The sequence below is a fragment of the Zerene cesonia genome, chromosome 7 (assembly GCF_012273895.1).
Source record: "Zerene cesonia ecotype Mississippi chromosome 7, Zerene_cesonia_1.1, whole genome shotgun sequence".
NCBI classification, from domain to species: Eukaryota; Metazoa; Arthropoda; class Insecta; order Lepidoptera; family Pieridae; genus Zerene; species Zerene cesonia.
In genome coordinates, this window is record NC_052108.1 from 5,132,859 (window position 1) to 5,153,938 (window position 21,080).

The window sequence follows — 21,080 nt, forward strand, 5'->3', positions numbered from 1 at the left end:
GTTCCCGCGCCCACCCGGGTGAGCGCCCGACCGAGTACGGCCCCTCAGGCCCCCTCCATTCATGCGACAGCCCAAGCCGAGGTTCGCGGTCCCCGACCAGGGGGGACGCCCTTGAGCATGTCGCTACCAGGGTGAACCCGCGCCCGCGTTAAAATGTAGTAGCCCTTCAGGCTAGCATTAAGATTCATCACAAAAAAAAAAAAAAAAAAATTCGGCTCCGCCACTCACCGTACGAAACAATAACATAGCATGTTATTATTCCCCGGAGCAAGCTGGCCCAATTCGTGCCGAAGCGTACTCGACTCCCACGCTAAAGTTATACTAACTACTAACTAAACGGTTCATCAAAAAGATTTTTTTCACAGGCAAGAAGATTAACTTAGTAGTTAGCTTGCTATTTACTTGCCAGCTTACCTATTATATTATGGTTGCCATATAGTTACTTCATACTTGCTAGTTCATTGAAATTTACATAGACTGTGGTATAGATGTCTGACAAGCGGCAAGAATTCATCACACAATTAACACAATCCATTTCATTATTTTTTAAAGGAAACGATTTATAAAAAGTATACAAAAAGCGCTTTTCACTTTAAGTTTAAGTAATAAATAGATAATACCGTATACATAATATATGTAAGAAGTGTTAAAACGTCCGAAAATTCTTGAAATGAACATGAGTAAATTGCCAAGACTTTTTTGCTGTGAGTAAATTAACCTTATTTGTTTTTCTGTTTATGCCAAGCCCTTCGTCCAACATCCATGTATTTTTAACTTTTAGCTTCAAGTATTATTCATACATATCTTTTAGTTCACCGTGACTTAGTAATATCGATTTTTTGAGATAACCCTAAACGCATCTTTGATAATTTAAATAATATATTACCCTTTACTCCCGTACATACATTTCATCACCATATTTTGTTATATTCATATTTCATAATCATATCTAAAACATTAAAATGTTTGAATTTTAATGAAATTGACATACTTTATATTTTTAAATTGTTAATACACGGGTTGGGAAAACATTTTTAATAATACCTATTAATATTTTACCTTAAAATGTTATAGTTTCCATTTATCACTTTATGCACTAAAAATCAAATGAAACAATATAGGTAATTAATTTCAGAGTTCAGTTTGGAATAGAACTCTTTTTTTAAAACTACATCATGGACCAAAAAACGGATGTTGTTGATCTCGTTTCAACCTTGTTGGATTCTGGAAAATACAAAGAAGCTTTGAGTGTACCAAATAAAAAGCAATATGCAGAAAGTTTTAAAGATAACTGCTGGGATTTAATATCTATTGTAGTTAGCAAAGTTGAAAATGACACTATAACTTTAAAACCATCACTCTATGGTGCTTGTGAAGAACTACTCTCAGTTATCATAGAAAAGGCAACTCCTGAAGAGGCTTTACTTGAAATTATTGAACAAATTGAAGTTGCTAAAAATGATGCACAATTTAGTATAATATTGAATCCTTTGCAAAAATTACTGAAAAAATTGTCAGTAAAAAGAGGGAGATCTTTAGAATGGTGTCTTAACTCTATAAGTACATACATAGAAGCAATACCTATTCCTGATCACCATTTAGAAGGAAAAGAGAGGTTGTTGATGGATAGTGACAGTAATGCTAGAAGAATAGTACATGTGTACTCACTTTTACCATCCTTCTACCAGCCCTTTGTTGAGGAGTTATCTAAAAATGATTGTAATAATAAAACTGTTTATATTATTGCTGCTTTCCTGATAAGTCTTTTTGGGAAACCTTTAATTTATATGGATTTAGACCCAGAATCTGGTATAAATAGCCAACTTCGACAATGTTGTGAAACAATTCTTAAAGATGTATGCACACTTGTAAAAAATATTTTAAAATTCATGCCATATCTTGAAAATTCTTACAAAGAAAGTCAGATTGCCAACTCAAAAAAGAAAACATCAGACAATGATGATGATGTACATCCATATGAACACAGAGAAAAAATAAATGTTACAACATTATCAGGATTATTCTATCTAACATTTTCTGGTGATTTTGTAGTTCCAGATTATGCAATCCCTCAAGTTTTCTCACATGAGTATATGGTTCACAACATTTTGTTAAGTGTAAATCACTTCTTACAATTTGCAGAGTATGGCCCTCAAATAAAAGGACTGACTCTATGTAACAACATACTCAATCTTTATGAAAATAAAACATCACACACATTTCTCACTTTATCCATACATTATGATTTATGTAAAAGTCTAATAAATTTGTCAATATATTCTAGTTATGAAACTGTCCGTAAGAATTCTGTTAAATTGATAGGCATACACATAAACAAATTTGATTACAAAGGTAGGATAATGCTAATCAAATACATTATTGATATAGCCAATCATTCAGGCATGATAGGTTATGCTATAACACAATACAAAAATTCATTAGATGAAGCATTTAAAGAGTCATATTTACCAGAGTGCTTCAGTGGTGCACAATTTCTTAACATGGTCAAGAAAATTTGTTATCTCCCATATGGAGTTGAATCTGACCTTGTAGAATTAGCAGACCAGATAATTACAGCATTAAATTTCTTAAGATATTTGGCACTGAAAGATGCCGAAAATAAAACGGGAATTCGGGAATGTTTTCCAATTATTGAAACTGATTACTTGGACAATTTACGAACAGGCCTTAATATGTCTAAAGCTCATTACGAGATGAAGTTAAAAGAATTAGAAGAATCAAAAGACATCTGTAGTAAAGAGGACAAAGTTTCTATTAATATAGGAGGAAAAATGCTGGACAAGATTCCCACAAAAAATAAAAAAGAGATCATTCACTCTGCACTCAATGCTTTTCACTTAATTGAAGGTCTTGTTGGCCGTTTAACTGAGTGTGTACATATAAACAAGGCACATGTTTATAATGAATAATAAATTGATTTTGGTGCATAAATAAATAGAAGTAATAGAAATTTGTCTTATTGTTTTTTTTAATTTCCTTTTTCACCCAGAATGTTTAAAAGTGTATCACAATCATATCTAATAAAAGTATTGATTTCACACAGTAACTTGTAATAAGGGATATTTTATGTATTTTGTTAACAGCACTAAGAAATGGCCGTAGATGTTTCAAACCAATGATTATTGCTCCAATAAATAAAACACAAAATATAATACGGCATTACTGCCAAGTCCCTGAAAGTAAAGACAAAATAATACCAGTGACAAGAGTCGATCATGATGAAAATCAATATGAAGACGATATCAAGAATAGAATTCTTGCTAAAGCATTAGAATTTGTAACAAAATCTGGCTGGTCTGTTGAATCTCTCGCTCAAGGCGCTGAAGCAGCTGGATATCCAGGTATAACTCATGGATTATTCCCTAATGGAGGTGGAGATCTTGTCCATTACTTTAATATTAAGTGCAATGAACAACTTGTGGAAGAAATGAAATCTGTAAGTATATTTTTACTGACAATGTTGATCAATTTAATTACCAATTAGAATTAAACATTTTGACTGTTTCAGTGGCCAAAAGAAGATCTTAAAGACTCAAAGATACCAGCCCAGAAAGTTGAAAATGCAATAATGGCTAGGCTGTTAATGCTTGAACCTTACAAGTAAATATTAAACCATTATCATTATTTTGTTTGTTAGGGCAATAAGAGTAATTGAAATTATTTCTTTCAGAGCAACTTGGCCCAAGGCAATGGCAATCCAAACGTTACCTAACAATGTTCCAAACTGTTTAGCAACATTGCTTTCTTTAGTAGATGATATCTGTTATCATACCGGTGATCGAAGTGTAGATGTATGTATTTATTATGAGTGATTTTTTTTACAAATTAAGGTGACGAAAAATGATTTTTGTATTTATTATTTTCAGTTCAATTGGTATATAAGAAGAGTTGGTTTGGCTGGTATTTACAAGGCGTCTGAATTATTTTATCTCACCGATAACAGTGAAGGGAACAATGCTACAAGAAACTTTGTGAAGTCAAGAATAAGGGATGCAGAATTAATTCAAACTGCCCTTAATATGAATCCAGTAGCAGTAGCTCCACAATCCCTAACTGCTGCCTTTGTGACGGTATGTTTTATTGGCAATTAATGAAATTCATTAGAATTATATCATAACAATTTGTTTTCACACACCTTTTTTAACTGCTAACTACTTTATATGGATGCTCATGCATGTAAAGTTAAAAAAAGTAAAAATAAAATAAAATATTAATAAATAACTTCCATTATAATTATAAAGAAATATATTTATAAAAATCTTCAAATTTATGTAGGTAACAATTAATATTATGAACACATTAATATGGTTGTTTTTTTTTTTCAGGCCAAAAACATGTTGGGCATCAATACACTCAAATGATTTAATTAATGGTGTTGCTTTCACTTAGATTCTAGTAAAAGGACTACAGTATTTTTAATTTGCAAGTTACTAAATATAAATTTATTTTATTTAACTCCTTGTTTGATTTTCAATTTGAGCAAACATCATCCTGAGTTTAGAAAATATATATAAATTTACAAAGTACAAATAACTATTTTAATTAAAGATTGATTGAGTAACATATATTGAACATTGTTTATAATATATAGTCCATTGAAATGTAACATTTTAAAGGCCTAGGGTGTGTTTCTCAGAGGAAGCAATTTTATTTGATTGATGTGTTAGTAGTGGTTTAACTTCAAGATCGGTAAAAAAGGGTTTCTCGTTCTATTTCCGAAACTATCTCGTAAATTTAAATGTCTTGTAAATTCTACAGAAAAATTTGCAAGACATTTAAAGTGTATAGTCTCGATGTTGACCGGGACCTTCAATACCCAACCTCATAAATGTTATTTATGTTATATGAATTTAAAAAAAGATATAGAATAGTAAGGCTATTTTTTTTAAGATTTTTAAAGTTTTTATTACATTTTTATGAGGAAGTAATTTTATTTCATGAAGAAAATTTGACCAAAAATTTCAACTTTGCTATGTAAATAACTTCTTTATTTTTCACTTTATGGTTAAAAGATACAAAAAAAGAAGTTGTAGACAATTATATGCTACAGATAGTGTTTTGTAACATTTTCTGTTGCTAGTTTAAGAGAAAAAGTGCGAAACCTTTTTTCAAGATGGGATAATGGTGGTGACCCCACAAATTTGATTTTTAGCTTCTACTAGCTCCTAAACATCTTATTAAATAAAATTGCATTATCTGAGAAAACCAACTCTCAATGTAACTAATCAATGGTCTAATAGAAATCAATACAAATTTAACAAATGATATAACTAACATTGCCATTTCCAATCACACAACTATAAAAGAATATAAATCAATTTCAAATATATTATAAAGATAGTGTAACATTAGATTTGCTAGCATTGATTCACATAACATTAATTGATAGTTGATACTTATTGGATGTACATCCACTTCAACATATATTTTCCCATATTCATGCAATTAAATTATACAAATAGAACCTAATCTAAAGGACTGTTTCGTAAAGACATCAAAAAGTTATTAAGAAACTTTATAAAAAAAATATCCAATGCACATATTTTTTACATAGTATTTTTAAAAATTGATATTGTTATATGGTAGATATACATAGAGATACAAATGCAGTTCTGAATTAATGCTGACAAAAGATATTTTTATGCTTCTTAATCTTCCTATGACTGATACACATCCTAGTAGTAAGGCACATGTATTCATTCAACTATTTGATTATGTGGGTGCAATATAATCACTGCCTATTGACACATAAGATATTAGGTTTGGGGGTAATGGCAACTTACTCCATAACTTCTCTGAAACTGTTTGTCTTATAACAAATCTGCATATCTTCTGTAGTGAGTCTAATTTTGCAAACCTGGAACAGAAAATAAATTGCAAACTTTATATTATTAAACTTTAAAGCTCCAACACATTCACAAAAAATATTCTAAACTAGCGGTCCGCCGGGGCTTCGCCCATGGTATATATATAGGCTAGAATTTTTCAAATAGAACCAGTAGTTCCCGAGATTAGTGCGTTCAAACGAACAAACAAACCAACTCTTCAGCTTTATAATATTAGTATAGATATGAACTCACACCACAAAAACTGAGAAGTAATAAACACAGCTTTCTAAAATTTTGTAAATCTAAATATATTAATATTGTTAATTATTGTAAAATACTTGTGGTATACCTGTTCAAAGGCCTTGCTAGTTTTACTGGCATTTCAAATAAGTTTGATTTCACATCAACAGTAGCACAATGCTCTGATATTCTACTAGCTGGTACAAATGTTTCATTATTGAGTGAAAAAAGACCATCTGCATGTCGAAGACGAGCATGTAAAGTTCTGCCAACACATCGGAATGATACACATAATATATGGCGTGAGTCATAGGAATCTCTGACTAGAAAAACATTATCGTGCTGTCCAGCTAAAAGCTCTTCTGCTTCACTTGAGGTGATTCCACCCCAGTACCATCCATGTCTAAAATTACAAAAAAAAAAAAAAATTATTAACCACTATATTATTTATATCATATCATAATTGTAGTTTCAGAGAAGTAAAAATCAGAGCACAAAATATACTCACTTAGATAATTGACAGTAAATAGCACAGCTTTCTACAGAAACATGCTGATGATGCCCTCGGAGTACCGAATGGTCATCTGAGTGTTGACATTTCAACATTTGCTTATTGATTTCAATATCCTTCTTAATTTCAGTCTTAGCAGATAACATCAACCTTTCTCCTGAAGTAGATGCTTCCACAGGTTTGTTGTAGTTATTACACAAATATTCACTACCATTATTCTTGTTTCCAAAGTAACGTTGCAATGATCTTACACTGCCAGTAATGAAAAGTTTGTTTTTCCAAAACTTCACAAACTTGTTAGTGTTAACAGGGGATTTGCGATCAGACAAAAATACACAGTTCACTATATCTGTATCATTAAAATCACATTTATTGTCAATAGTTCTTTGTAAATGTTTACATTCCATTGGTTTTAACCATTTTCGAAGACAACCTGTTGTAAGCCATTTCCGTCGGTTACAGTGTGAACAACGTTCATAGTTCTTATTCATTTTTATCCGCAATATTTAAAAAGATCCATCAATTTATAGGGGCGCTTTAATAGATGCTTGTTTATTTATGTATTAATTATAACGATAAACGTCTTGAATATTACAATTCACAAATAAACTTTCAAAACAGTTTTTATTTGCGTCAATCTGTCATAAATGCAGAACCAGAGATTCAAAATTCTCATCGTCACTTTAAAGTTTGACGTGCAATGCACAGATTATTATAATGAACATAAGATGCTGTAAAACACTGTATCTACATATAAATTTCTTAGCAGGTATTTTCATCACCACACACACCATTAAAATTTTATAATGTAATAAGCATTTTAATAGACATGTTGAAAAGATAAAATAAGAATATTATGTTTAACATGAAACCTTGATGATTGGTGGTATCGCTAGATAAGTACTGCTTCACAAGGGAATATTCTTGGAATAGAACAATTAATTTAATACAGTTTTATGTCATATTTATAGACGTAGCAAGTACATCCTCAATATAACTTATTAATATATTGAGTACAATAGATACTGGTAATATATTATTTCATCAGGCAATGCATTTTTAGTTACTAGTTATAATCTGTATTTCGTAATTCAGTGATCGTAGGTGGTGGTGTTATGAGAACAAGATATTCATCAATACTTAGTTTTTTTCTATTTATGTTGTGATATTTTATTCATTTGTAACAATGACCTAATTATAATACTTAAAAATTAAATTAGTAGTAATATGGGTGTAATTTGTCAATAATACTAATAATTTAGAGTGATGACATTGAAGAAGATTGCTAAAATGTCAACAAAATCACAAATATCCTCAGAATTAAATGGTAAAAATATTTAATTAAACATTTTGAAAGTAAAGAATGATTATTCATATATCTAAAAATATAAACAATTATAATTTTTTTTAATGAATGGTACTATTGGATTCATGAAACATTTTAATAATCGTTTTCTTTACAGACAGCATTAGTAATGTCCTAGGGAAAAATGTGAAAATATTATATAAATCCTTAATTCGCATGGAATCGAGAGGAGACAAAGTGGATAATCGAGTTTTAGTAAGTCTTATCATAATTACTTTTTATTTTTGATAGTGAATTTATACAAAATTTTGAAACCACAAAAAATTACATAATATTTACTTCTTTAAAAATGTATATTCTTGTTATTTTATGTTTTATTTATTATTATACATTACAACTTAAATATATCATTTCATAGTTTGTACCATAATTGCTATGCTGCTTAAAAAAATAAGAAAACAAAATTATAAGAAATGTAAAACTCCATTGAAGTCATCAAGTTCAATTGGTTTAACAACTAATTTTATCTGACAATACTTGCTTGTAGTGAGTCATGAAGAGGTGTGTCTTGTGCATTATTATGTACCACATATATCTCATTTACTAATATGTTTGTTACTAAAACTTTTCAATACATAGATACAATTACTAAATAAGATTAAGTATTGAATAATATAACATTATGCTATGTACATTAAAATAGCATTGTCTTAAAAATGTTTAATAAAAAGTAACTATATATATTATAGTAATAGATTCATTAACAGTATCAGTAAACATCTAATTCACATTTAATTTTACAGGTTGTTACATCATATAGAATATTTATAACAACAACAAAAATCCCAACAAGGGTAAGCAAACTAATTAAATTCAAAATGGATATAAAAAATGATATCAATATATACCTAATTTTTTTGTTTTGAACACAGATTGACAATGGATTTCACTTGATGGAAATAGAGGCTCTGGAGAGCAAAAAGGCAAATCATCTATCAATAACACTCATTCATGAACATAAGCCTGTATCTATTCTTATTGGTGAGTGACTAATTATTGTAATTGTTTCCATTGTTTGTTAATGCGCAACAAAACCACAACATTGGCATAAATAAATTATTTTCTCATGTTTTTATTGGTGCTTTTTTATATGTATGTGTAATGTACCATAATATGCACATATTTTGAATACATACAAAATTTTCTGTTGTGTTTGAATATTTTGGTAAACTATTTGAATAAGAATTTCTAAGTAAGTTGTAGGTGTGTTTTTAGTCTACTATTATATTTGTCTCATGCATACAACAAACATATTATTATATTTTTTTAGTAATATTAATTATGCTTTTTGGTTTCTCTCTTATGTTATATAAGAAAATATTATTCTTATGAATCGAATTTCATTTTGAGTATCCAGCTATCACATAATTGTAAATCTTAGTTGATTTCTATAATATATTTGTTGGTAAAAATGACCAAAAGTCTCATGTCTTTAATTTAATTAAAGTCAGTGCTTTTAAACTGCAATAACATATTCTTTACATTACCATTTTTTTATTATATTACAAAATCATGAAAAAGTAGGTGGATCGCTAGGTGTATTTTATTTGCGATTACTTCTCATTAATCCTATTACGACACCCTTGGATTAGCAATAATTAGTCAAGCCGAATGTTAAATAGCCCGCAATGTTACAACATTGTAAATATCGCGTTTGCGAGTTACGCAAGGATGGCGTGAAAATAGAAATGGAGGCGAGGCATTCTGCATTTTAATATGGTATGTAAATAATTGCACTTTCAGGTGAAGAAGGATCGCCGGAAGGTGTTATTAATGCAATACACGCGCTAACGGCCGCGTTTGATGACTTATTTCCTAATGTGGCTATGGAGGACATTATATCCAAGGTCAGTACAACAATAACTTTCTCCTCAGTATTTCAACATCAAACACAATAGCATAAACAATTTGGACAACAGTTGCAGCCGTAATTTTTATTAGCTTAATTACCTCATCAACTTCAACTATTAAAATCGCCACCATAATACGTACATGGATGACAAAGGACAGGGTATAGATAAATATATGTATATATATATATATGTATTTCATTATAATTTTTTCCTTAACATGTGCGGAATAAATTCAACAATATGAGTCATGCAATCAAAGCAATATAGCACTGTAGGGATGAATATATCTATGATTCACGATGAAGGTGCCTTAACAATAACATTAAAATTTTAGGTGAATTTACCATTCCCACTGCAAGCCGTCTGCGGTACGCGAAAGCATTCAACCTGCGGTGACTTTTCTAATCAATATGCAGCAATGTGTGATCTTTGCCAAACACCTTTTAGGTATGTAGGTAAACAAGAACTGGTTTTAATTAGGTAATTAAGCAATTATAACCAATTACAACAATAAAATGTTTCATACACAGGGCCGAAGTTGCATGGGACATTGATACAATATATTTGGCGCACGATATACGATTATTACACCTTAAAGATTTCGACCATTTAGATCAGAGGTGAGCACTTGATTTTGCTTATTTTCCGTTGATGGGTAGGGTAACTGATTTATTCTGTTTTTCTATTAAGAGATAATAATTCTGAATAAATATTATCAATTAATATTAAATGTTGAATTAACTATAATAATTGTAGTAGAAGGAAAGTATATGAGGAAGTAAGCTATAATTTTAGGTGGAAAACATAGAAGATAATTTTATTATGCTTACTTACTAGCGGGCATACATTAATTACCTGTAAAAATATTCTAGAAACCCATCCCATTAAGTGGATATGTGATAAATAAATACATATAAGAAACGTTATTTATTTTACCCCTATCTATAGGGATTTAATACCGCTGCTGATAGCGCTGCAACACAACACGTGGTTCACGGGCGTGTGCGGCGACGGCGTACGCGTCGGCAGCGAGGCGTGGGAGGCGCTCTCGCGCGTGCTGCGCTGCGCCGCGCCGCCGCCGCAGCAGCTCAGCTGGCGGGGTGCGTCGCTGCGGCACGACCACGCGGCGCGGCTGGGGCACGCGCTGGCCAGAGCGAGGACGCCGCCTGCGATGCACACCATAGACTTGTCGCAGAACCATATAGAGGATAAGGGTGAGTTGGTAGCAGCTTCATGCCACGAGACTCGGCTAAGCATCATAGATAATATCTAAATGTATATGTATTTGTAAAAGTTTAATAGTAAGACATTCTTTTATGTTTTTTTTTTACATGACGTAAATAAATAAATTAACATGAATTTCACTCTGACATAAATTATATTATTGTTGTTTTCACTTTTGTTAAGTAATTGCTTAAAAACCGCTGGATTATCTATCTTTTCTGATGAATGGGAAAGGAAAGGCGCGGGTGGAAAACTAGTTAACGGATAAAATACTTAAAACTTCTTATGAAATAGTAATTGTACCACACACTTATTACATGATAAATCGCCTGATAAACTACTACTTCATATACAAATAAAGATAAATAGTACTTATTTAATAATAGTACAGAGCAACTAAGATCTATAAGTATATATTTATACATACAAATACAGTAGCAGATATAATTTGAAATGAACATAATATTTCAATGTTATTATGTAATTTACAAAATGAATAAAGAATACGTAAGCTTAGTCTCAAAAACCTAAGAATTTTTAATATAACAACATTATAATATGTTACTGTGTTTTTAATTTGTATGCCAATTCATAAACAGTTCAGTTTTTAATAAATCCAAAGCCCTTTGCATACTCTTCACCTATACTTTTAATTTTTCCGTCGTCAGTTCTTTCCTTATACCTTACCTTTTTAAAGTGAAAATGCATTTGCAGAGGCTCTACCTTTCCAAAAATAGATTGGAAGTCACAATAGGGACAGCTGGCGCATTACTTCTGTCTAGGGGACATAGGAACTTAGTCAATTTTATCTATTATCTATAAAAAAAAATTATAATAAATTAAATACTATAGCAATAAAATGAAAATTTCCAAACAACTAATTGAGAATAATTTTTCAGGAGCCATCAGTGTACTAACGGGCCTAGCAAACAACCCAGATGGCATACGCCACATAGCCCTGTCGCAATGCGGTCTGACCGGGAAGACCGTATCGCACCTCGCCTCCTTGCTCAATGACAATCTGTGCCATCTCAATACCTTGACCCATCTTGATTTATCCCATAATAACCTTAAGGATGACGTACATGTAAGTTTTCTTTATTTTATTGAAGTACGGTTTTTTTCATAAAGGAGAAGATCTATTGACAACTTATTTTTCAGTGTGATGCGAAATGATTAATTTTATTTTAACCTTTTTTTTTTCAGCACCTGTATAATTTTTTAGCGCAGCCCAATGTATTGACGCATTTAAATTTAATTAACACGGAAACTACGCTAGAAAATGTAAGTTGATATTTAATAAAATTCTATTTATATTTGCTATTGTTGAAGATGTTCTATAAAGATTATAGTCTAGATTCAACACCGATTATGAAATTGAGGTAATGTGGCGTGTAGGTTAACCCTGGCCTATTTCTGACACAAGCAATTGTCTCATAAAGAAGTTATATTTAGACTGAAAATACATGTGTCTTATTCAAATATTTTTAGACTTAAATGTTTTTGGAACTTATTTTAGACTTAATAATTTTATTCTTAAATATATATTCTGCGTAAATTTAATTTTCTCAATACAGCTCTCTTGTAAATTTTTTTTTAATCTGTTCCTGAAATCATTGTATGTTTTAACGGAAACTGTTCTACAAATAAATTGCAGGCTTATTTTCATTTTCAAATTATATTAACCAACAAAAGTACAGAAGACTGGTAAAAACACTACACATGATCATTACAAACAATTTTTAAAATATGAATGTACTTTAGCAACTTGATTATTATTTTTTTATATTTTTAGATGTGGGGTGCCCTATTACGTGGATGTGCGGCACGACTTTCAGCGCTGTATGTGGGGCGAAACCCCTGGGCAATAGGGCGAAGGCCTAGAGATCCGCCACCATCATTTCGACAGTTTTTTACTGCGTGTTTGGCTCTTACGGATCTGGATTTCTCATATTGCAAGATGCCGCCTGATGCACTTAAGTAAGTTGTAAACAGCCAAATCAAACAATTTGCCTGTGAAATATACATAATATTTTTACCCACATGAATTGAACACGCTGAGTGCTTATGTTTGTTTTATTTTATTTTCCGATATTACTACATAATATTTAGGATTTATAAAGATTAAATCGCATTTTAGTCTGTAAAAAATATGTAATTGTTATATATAAAATATCTACAAAATTGAACTCGAGAATTTTATTTTATCTTCATATGTATATTAAATAGGAATAAAATCTCAAGACATACATAGCTATAATATAAGCATGAGTTGATTAGCATATTAAAATGAACAAAAAACAACAATACGCACACTATAATATAACCGCATGTGTATGTATGTGCCCCAGGAGCCTCCTACTGGGTCTGGCGTGCAACGAGAGCGCGGCGGGCGTGAAGCTGAACGCGTCGGGCGCGCTCGCGTCGTCGCAGGCGGCGCACGTGCTCGAGTCGTGCATACACGGCGTGCGCTGCTTGCAGTCGCTCGACCTCTCCGATAATAGTAATAACTCTATTGTTTCTAAGCTATTATAATGCATTCTTTTTTTAGTAAATTGGATTGTGTAAATTGGTATTTAGATATTTGTATAATTTTTTTATGATTTACAGGTATGGAATTTGAGTTATCTGGAATTGTAAGAGCAGTAGGAAAAAACCATTCCATAACGCATTTATCTTTAAGTAAACTAACAGGAAAGAGATCGTACGCCCCACCGCTAATACAGGTTAGTTATTGTTTAATGTTTTATCCAATTTTCTGTCTTTTATGATTTGTTTAATAGCAATTGATTTATTTGTGAAATTGTTATCTTTTATTCTAGGCCTTAGTTCATGTTTTACAAGAACCGGACACAGCTTTAACATCTTTGGATCTCAGCGATTGTAAGCTTAAGGTAAGAAAACTTTTTTCAATATGTTGTCTATTATTTAATGTTTTTTAGCCATAAATTTCCCGTTTTTTTATGGAAAATGTATCGTGTCTGAATAAACTTTGAGGTTGTGAACTAATCGTTATTTGGTATATATACATATGAGACAATCCTCTTATTCCTGTAATATTTGTTTTACATATTTCTGATTTTTTTCAAATAATAATAATATTTATATAACTGAAATGTCACAATAAATAAAATAATACATAATGTATATTTTGGACCATTTACAGGGTGATTTATACGGATTATTGAACGCGTTGGGTGGAGCACGACGCTTGCGCACTTTGGACGTGTGCGGCAACCTGGCGGGCGACGCGGGCGCCAGGCTGCTGGCAAAGGCCTTGCAGTGCAACTGCACTCTGCACACCCTGTATATAGATCGGAACGCGTTTAGCTTGCAAGGTGCTGTTTTATAGTGCTTTGTTTTATTAATTTTTTCGATTTTATTAGTAATATTACCACTGCAATATAGATAGTATAATTAACGTGTATATTTCCCATCAGAAGTTGAATTATGTTCAAATCACCACATGAATTTGCATAATTTTACTAAAAACAAATGTTTTGCTTATTGATGCCATGCTAGTCTTAATGTTAACTTATATATCCCAATGTAAGTCAAATTAACTTTTATTTGTGTGCAAGTGCAGTAATTGTCCAAAGTTTGAAATAAATCTTGCCAATAAAAGTGAGTGAAAATAGAGTTTAAATAAGTGCCTCAAACACAAAATAAACGTGTATCATACATATTTGAAATGAAGTGCAAATAACTAGTGATGTTGGTGCGCGCAGGTCTGACGGACATAGCGACGGCGCTGCGGCGCTCGGTGAGCGTGCGGCGCGTGGAGTTCCCCGCCAGCGACGCGGCGGCGGGCGGCCGCGGCGCCAGCGAGCGCGTCGCCGCGCTCTGGCGCGACCTGCACGAGCGGTGCGCGCGCCTTTACATTACCAGACGAAATTAATAAAATATTGTCTATGATTTGCCATTGGTGTCCTAATTTTTAAAGCGTTCTTGAAGATTCAGAGATTATTTCCTACGACATACAGAAATACACAAGTTTTTCTCTTTATTATCTTAGTATAGACTATGTCAGCCCCCTTTAAAAGAGCACATAATGTTTGACCCTGGGTCTTCAAACCGTAGCAGATGCTTATTATATAAATATGAAAGGTAGTTTTGACGCTAACGATCTCATATCACACAACGCTTTTTTATTGTTTCCCTATCGAGCATAAAAAGTGCCACGTGTCTAGGAATAGTTATTACTTGAATTGAAGAAGAAAAAAAAATAACGTTATTACGTATACACAAACATGATTATTATGATACTTGTAGACTCGCAAGCAACAGCGCGGCGTCCCAAACGCACCGCTTGCGGGCTCTAGCGCTGGAGCGCGCGTGGGGCGGCGGAGAAGCGGGCGCGGCGCTCGCGGCGCAAGCGGCTGGAGCGCTGCCGCCCGCGCCGCTGCCGCAGGCGCTGGAGCGCGCTGCAGCCGCTGCACACCACCTCCTGCATCAGTATCTGCAGGTATTTTGGTGGATGTGTCTAAACCAGAGTGTCATAACCACGAGTGTCGGCTTTTGCCATTAATGATATGTTACGTAATAACGGAAGAATAAATTTTAAATGGTATTTTTAGGAACTGATGAAATTTCTATATAATTACAGCAAATAATCACAACCGTATTCTCTGCTACACGAAAAAAAAAATTTAAAGAATTTTACATACATGTAACGAAAACCATTTCATTGTAAACTATAGTATGTACTATTATGTATGAAGTTTTGTTGAATGTTTGAATTCCCTAATAAGTCTGCAGGATAATTTTAAATGGATATTTAATTTTTATTTTGGAATGTTAATGTAATTAATAAATTCCACAGCGCTGCGGCGAGGTGTTCGCAGCGATGGGCGGTACCAATGCTGCGGGAGAACTAGTGCCTCTTCAAGCTGTACGTGACGCGCTGGCACCCAGCTCCAATACTCTGCAGGACTTGCTCAAGTAAAATTATCTCATTGATATTATTATATTAAGGATCATTTTAACGATGTTATAACACACAGCATTTGTATAGATTTTTAGAAAAGTGTTGGTCTAAAATGAAATAAACTAAAATGTGAAACAATACACTTTAAATACAGAAAGCAAGAATCAACTGTAAAAAGAAAAGACCACAAGTTTTGCTCATGACTTAAACATTCCTTTTTATTAAATTCGAGTCTATCATTTCTTGGTTATGAGCATTTAGTATATAAATTAAAATAAAAATAAAAAAATTATGCGAATATGATTTGATTTTTCAGTGAGGCGGTAGAAAGTATGGCGCTAGCGGCGTGCGAGAGCGTGGAGAGTGCGGACAGTGAACACGCAATCAATACCGATCCGGACATACCCGATTTGCTCACACCTATCTCGCATTCTGGGGTAAATATATTTATTACTGTTAAAAATTGCATATTTCCTTTCTACTGAATAATAGCGTAAAAAGAACTAACTGTTAGAATATTCAGTTTGTGTACTTGTTTTTTATTATTAATTATTAACTAATTAACGCTTGGAATGTATATGGTATGAATATAATTTATACATTTCTATCCCTATGCTGCTTCAGAAATTGGATTATTTGAATTTGGTAAGTTAAAAGCAGCTAATATCATATGCATAATTTTATTAATAATACAATATTTAAACATATAAATACTAAGTGAGAATTATACGTTATCGGTTATCTGTTTAGATGTTATCCAAATTGTTTTCAAATATATAGATATGTGTACAGTTTCATATATTATTCGTAAATTTAGTGGCTTCGAGCGTTTGTGACTAATTTCCCGTATCATTATCAGAGTTAATGCGTAGGTACCTACGTGATGTATTTCAACAACGTATTTTATATTATCAATATGTGTGTGTTGTGTGCACATACTTGTCAAGTATGTGCGCGTGCGCGCACGTAGTGACGCAGCGTCGTGTCGAGCGAGCTAAGTGTGTGCGTGTGCGCAGGCGACGCCGCTGGGCGGGCGGCGGCGCGAGCGCGGCGGGCGGCGCGTGCGGCCCAAGTCGGTGGCGGAGCAGCAGTGCAGCAGCAACGAGATGCTGTCGCTGCCGCCGCTGCACGCCGAGGCGGCGGACGCGCTCGCCGACCTGCCCGCGCACAAGCTGCGCCACCTCGTCAAGGGTCACTGCTCGCTTACTTTTATTTTATGCGTCTGGCTGTCCCGGCGGATTGTTTTGTGCTTTTAGAGATAAAATAATGAGGGTAGGTATGTAATTTGAAAGATATTGAGTATTTTTCAAATTACATACATTATTTCACGTTTTTAACCGAGTAATTTATGTTTAATTTCTAAGTACAATGTATTATTAAAGTTTTTAAGATTATCTTTGTTATAATGATAGGTAATTTTCCTTGTAGGGCGACCACGACGTGTAAAAACGAGAGCGCCGTCACGGCCCATAACGGACCAGTCCCAAGACATCGACGAAGGTAATTTACTTTCGTGTGACGTTGATTTAATAAATAATTGAAGAAGCACTTTATGTAGCGTTTGTATTATTTTTAATTCATAATGAAATTTATTCATTCACAAATGAAATAATAATTTAAATTATAATACTATACATAAAACTATAATTATAATTACTATCTCTCTGAATTTTATTCATAGCCTATAAAAAATGGTGTCGTATCCAAGGTCTGGAGGAGTTCTGGCGCACGTGCCGCACGCCGCCCGGCAGCGAGGAGGCGTCGTCGCTGTCGGCGCGCACGGCGCTCACGTCGCGCTCGCTGCACTCGCTGTCGTCGCTCGCGTCCGCTTCGCCCGCCTCGCCCGCCTCGCCCTCGCCGCTGCGCCACTCGCCCACGCTGCGCCGCGACGACACCATGTGAGACACGCCCGTACATACACACTCACAAACACAAACGCACGCTCATGCGTACGCTCATATCCCCATATACGGACGCCAACACATAATGCGAACACGCATACGTGCGTGCACACTTACGCAAGTACGTGCATGCGATAATGCGCAGCACGCACACTCATACCTGACTCTAGTCGTATATGCGTCTCTCTTTAACTGTCACCGCCTAAGAAATTAACACATATTTAGAAAAAAAAATTACGATTAACACATGGGATAAACATATACAAAAGGTTTTATCCAATTTTTTGTGGTTTTCGACGGTCTTTAAAAGCTTTAAAAAATTCATGTTCAAGTTTAGGATCTATAATCATAAGAGTTTTCACTTATTTTTTTGTAATTTTAAATATTTTATATTACAGGTACAGTGTAACATCCGGTGAAAGCACGCCAGTGTTATTAGAATGCGGTGAGTACACACCACGCAATATTAAAAAAACTGTCTTACTTAATAATTTTCCTTTCGTTAGCTTCTTTCAAAACTCCCAGAGGTGTAGCCGCACGTAATAAATACAGATGTTCTATTAATACTCAAATGTTAAATTATATAAAAGTAATTACTTTCCACATAAAAGTTCACCGACGTTTTTGTGGAAGCAAGTACAACTTCAAATTTTAAAATGGGGCCAAATTACATCAATTTGCTATAAAACAAATAAAGAACCATGGCATTCAGTTGAAAATCCACGGAGTTATCGTGTAACTGAACCAAACAATATATAATATTATAGTCGCATTGAGAACCTCAATAGTTTTTGGTAACGTCGGTTAAAAAATTATTTTCTAAGAGGCTATCCATAAATTACGTCACACGAACTTTGGCTTTTTTGACCCCTCCCAGCTACTACTTCAAGTAGGTTTTTTAAAACAAAGCAGTTTTGATTGTTACATCGTTTTTAAATATACAATCAAAAAATATTAAAGTGTGACGCCGTAAGGGTTTTAACTCCCCCTGTCCCTTGTGACACTACACACACACACATTCAGTGAGACCCTTCCCCCTCTCTTTAACGTGTTACGTAATGCACGAAACGTAACTTATGGATGACTCCTAAGGACTAATATTTTCGGAATAAAGGAAGACCTAATTTTCAGGTATATTTCTGGTATTTTAATTGTGTATCGTATTGAATATTAAAAATATCGGTGTTTAATTAAGATTCATTTAAATTGCAGAAGTATCTCGCTGCAAGTCTTCCGACAATGTGGGCACCAAAGCTTCGTCGTCTACGCCACCGCCTTCCAGGTCTTCAGATAATGTGAACGCGATGGGTAAATATTGAATTTTTATTATACATATATATAAATCGATTTGATTTCACTCAAGTGATATTGTATTTGTTTACACCGCCTGTGTGTGCACTGAACACGGCTTATTTTACCGCTATGAAGCTTTAAAGTTACAACCTAGTTAATAAGTAGCTCTATAAAGGCGTATAGAAGAAATAGGTTTACTGTATGTATTAAAAGTTTCAATGTGTTTGTAGTCAAAAATAGAAATAGGAAAGAAAATATGGACATAGTACTCACTTGCACAATATAATTGATGTTTAAAATTTGAGGGTACACGTAGATTTGAAATTGAGTCGGAATCTATCGGCTAGACTAGTTTTAGTATATTAGTTAAAATGAACCTAGATGGTCCATAATATTAATTAAAAATCATCTTATCATTCTCATACATGGGATACTACAGTATCTAACTTGTAATAAATTTATGCCGGCCCTATAGACCTAGACAACATCAAATTGAAGACATGCCTGATGATGAATAAACTGCCTATTTACTTGTATTTAATTTCAATATTTAGATTACTTTATTGCAATTAAAATTTTAAGGCAAATAATTGACCATTATATTTTTCCTAATACAAACATTTAAGGATAAACCTGAGTTTAATTATTGATTTACGCAATAAATGTAATAAATAATACTTGACTTTTATCACGTCCAACATAGATTTGACTATCACATCATCAATTTGCCTACTCTATGTAAATAAAAATGAAATGCCAAATGTGTTGCTTATCGTAAAACTTCGAGAAAAGCTTAAGTAATTCGACAATTATTTTTTTACCGTTTCTTGTCAAGGCACAAAGAAGGTTCTTGTGGAGAGTAAAAACGTTTCACGGGTTGTACCGGGGCGGACCGCTAGTAGTTCGTAAAAGCTTCACTGTATTGCAAAATTGAATTTGCAACAATCACTTTAAACAATTTGCTTAAAATAAGGAAAATATCGTAGGATCATTCATAAGTTCCAACAGCCACGAAAAGCTAAATTTAAGCGATCCAACTGGCTTGTTGCACAAGATCTATAAATCTGTGATACTCGTACTCTGTACGGAAATCTGAACACATCAAAATGCCTCTAAACGTTGCCTTATAATGTGTGGGAGCGTGTGTGAAGCTATAAAACTGTGTCGTCGCCTAAAAGTTGTGTTGGTGCTATGTGTGGGCCGGCTAAACGGTAGTGTGGTGTATAGGCAACGGGTGCGCTCGCGCCGCTGGCAAGGCGCGCCCGTGGTCCGTGGCCGGCGTCAACGCGGACAACGCCTCGTGTACCACAGGTAATGCGAGCATGTCACGCTTGTTAATGGTTTGTTTTGTTTTTTACTGCCGACTGTTTTGATGTGTTTTTTTTTTTTATTCTGACAATCTAATTATGTGTTTTTGTTTCTTGCAATATTGATTATGTTATGTCTATTTAGGTACCGCGGTGGAACGGTTGAAGTGTGTTTCTATGTGCAATGTATTTCAGCACGTGCCGCGGTTTAAAATGTATTGTCCGATGAATGAATAAAGAAGACTTTCATCTGATAAATGCAATTATTTTTAAGCCGTGTACGTGGACTCATTTTGTTGGTTGATTAAGTTGCTGTGGCTAAAGTAATATTATTATTATTGGGAATTGGAAAATAAAGACTTTTTCAAGGATTTTAAACACGATTTGTTTATTATGATATTAATGCCGACTATTGTTGTTAGTTAGAAACAAAACTTTTCTTGTTTTTGTTCGATGCCAAAGAAATTATGTGCGGCCATAGACATAACATTCATAATTGCAAAAAAAACGTTTCATAATCTTCGCATGATACGATTTAAGGCGAGGTGAGTTCAGCGATTAGCCTCTATTGAGGGGGTGAGGTGCGGGGTCTGAGGGAGGCACGCCCGC

General features: G+C 33.6%; 3 protein-coding genes across 10 annotated transcripts in view; 2 read left to right on the forward strand and 1 right to left on the reverse strand.

The window, feature by feature from the left end:
• The first annotated feature begins 375 nt into the window (after window positions 1–375).
• On the forward strand, window positions 376–4,476 carry LOC119840709 (ubiquinone biosynthesis protein COQ9, mitochondrial-like). Of its 2 annotated transcripts, XM_038367423.1 has the most exons (6): window positions 448–704; window positions 3,105–3,457; window positions 3,530–3,621; window positions 3,692–3,812; window positions 3,888–4,091; window positions 4,347–4,476. In XM_038367423.1, exons 1-6 carry the CDS (start codon window positions 671–673, stop codon window positions 4,380–4,382), a joined length of 840 nt encoding a protein of 279 aa, XP_038223351.1. In that variant the 5' UTR covers window positions 448–670; the 3' UTR covers window positions 4,383–4,476. The 2 variants fall into 2 exon arrangements, with proteins under 2 accessions (XP_038223350.1, XP_038223351.1); XM_038367422.1 differs by lacking the exons at window positions 3,105–3,457; window positions 3,530–3,621; window positions 3,692–3,812; window positions 3,888–4,091; window positions 4,347–4,476 and adding an exon at window positions 1,136–3,079 and having other exon boundaries at window positions 376–704.
• A 118-nt stretch (window positions 4,477–4,594) lies between these two features.
• LOC119840711 (suppressor of cytokine signaling 4-like) lies at window positions 4,595–7,255 on the reverse strand. Its single transcript, XM_038367424.1, has 3 exons — window positions 6,598–7,255; window positions 6,199–6,492; window positions 4,595–5,878 (listed from the first exon to the last, which is right to left on the reverse strand). Exons 1-3 carry the CDS (start codon window positions 7,089–7,091, stop codon window positions 5,734–5,736), a joined length of 933 nt encoding a protein of 310 aa, XP_038223352.1. The 5' UTR covers window positions 7,092–7,255; the 3' UTR covers window positions 4,595–5,733.
• A 443-nt stretch (window positions 7,256–7,698) lies between these two features.
• LOC119840748 (F-actin-uncapping protein LRRC16A-like) overlaps window positions 7,699–21,080 on the forward strand; it is an 18,255-nt gene continuing 4,873 nt past the window's right edge. For 3 of the 7 annotated variants that reach the window (XR_005288323.1, XM_038367474.1, XM_038367476.1), the window contains exons 1-26: window positions 7,699–7,927; window positions 8,064–8,161; window positions 8,710–8,760; window positions 8,839–8,947; window positions 9,710–9,813; window positions 10,154–10,266; window positions 10,350–10,439; window positions 10,768–11,033; window positions 11,943–12,130; window positions 12,250–12,327; window positions 12,839–13,023; window positions 13,395–13,546; window positions 13,654–13,769; window positions 13,866–13,937; window positions 14,210–14,381; window positions 14,772–14,907; window positions 15,316–15,508; window positions 15,866–15,984; window positions 16,287–16,407; window positions 16,595–16,615; window positions 16,987–17,161; window positions 17,399–17,470; window positions 17,679–17,868; window positions 18,270–18,316; window positions 19,084–19,179; window positions 20,392–20,475. Coding sequence is in view for 4 of the 7 variants with exons in the window: in XM_038367474.1 (XP_038223402.1) it covers window positions 7,867–7,927; window positions 8,064–8,161; window positions 8,710–8,760; window positions 8,839–8,947; window positions 9,710–9,813; window positions 10,154–10,266; window positions 10,350–10,439; window positions 10,768–11,033; window positions 11,943–12,130; window positions 12,250–12,327; window positions 12,839–13,023; window positions 13,395–13,546; window positions 13,654–13,769; window positions 13,866–13,937; window positions 14,210–14,381; window positions 14,772–14,907; window positions 15,316–15,508; window positions 15,866–15,984; window positions 16,287–16,407; window positions 16,595–16,615; window positions 16,987–17,161; window positions 17,399–17,470; window positions 17,679–17,868; window positions 18,270–18,316; window positions 19,084–19,179; window positions 20,392–20,475 (3,109 nt within the window). In the remaining 3 variants the exon portion in view is untranslated. The remainder of the gene's footprint in view (window positions 7,928–8,063; window positions 8,162–8,709; window positions 8,761–8,838; window positions 8,948–9,709; window positions 9,814–10,153; window positions 10,267–10,349; window positions 10,440–10,767; window positions 11,034–11,942; window positions 12,131–12,249; window positions 12,328–12,838; window positions 13,024–13,394; window positions 13,547–13,653; window positions 13,770–13,865; window positions 13,938–14,209; window positions 14,382–14,771; window positions 14,908–15,315; window positions 15,509–15,865; window positions 15,985–16,286; window positions 16,408–16,594; window positions 16,616–16,986; window positions 17,162–17,398; window positions 17,471–17,678; window positions 17,869–18,269; window positions 18,317–19,083; window positions 19,180–20,391; window positions 20,476–21,080) is intronic. The other 4 variants (XR_005288325.1, XM_038367477.1, XR_005288324.1 and 1 more) reach the window with 2 other exon arrangements.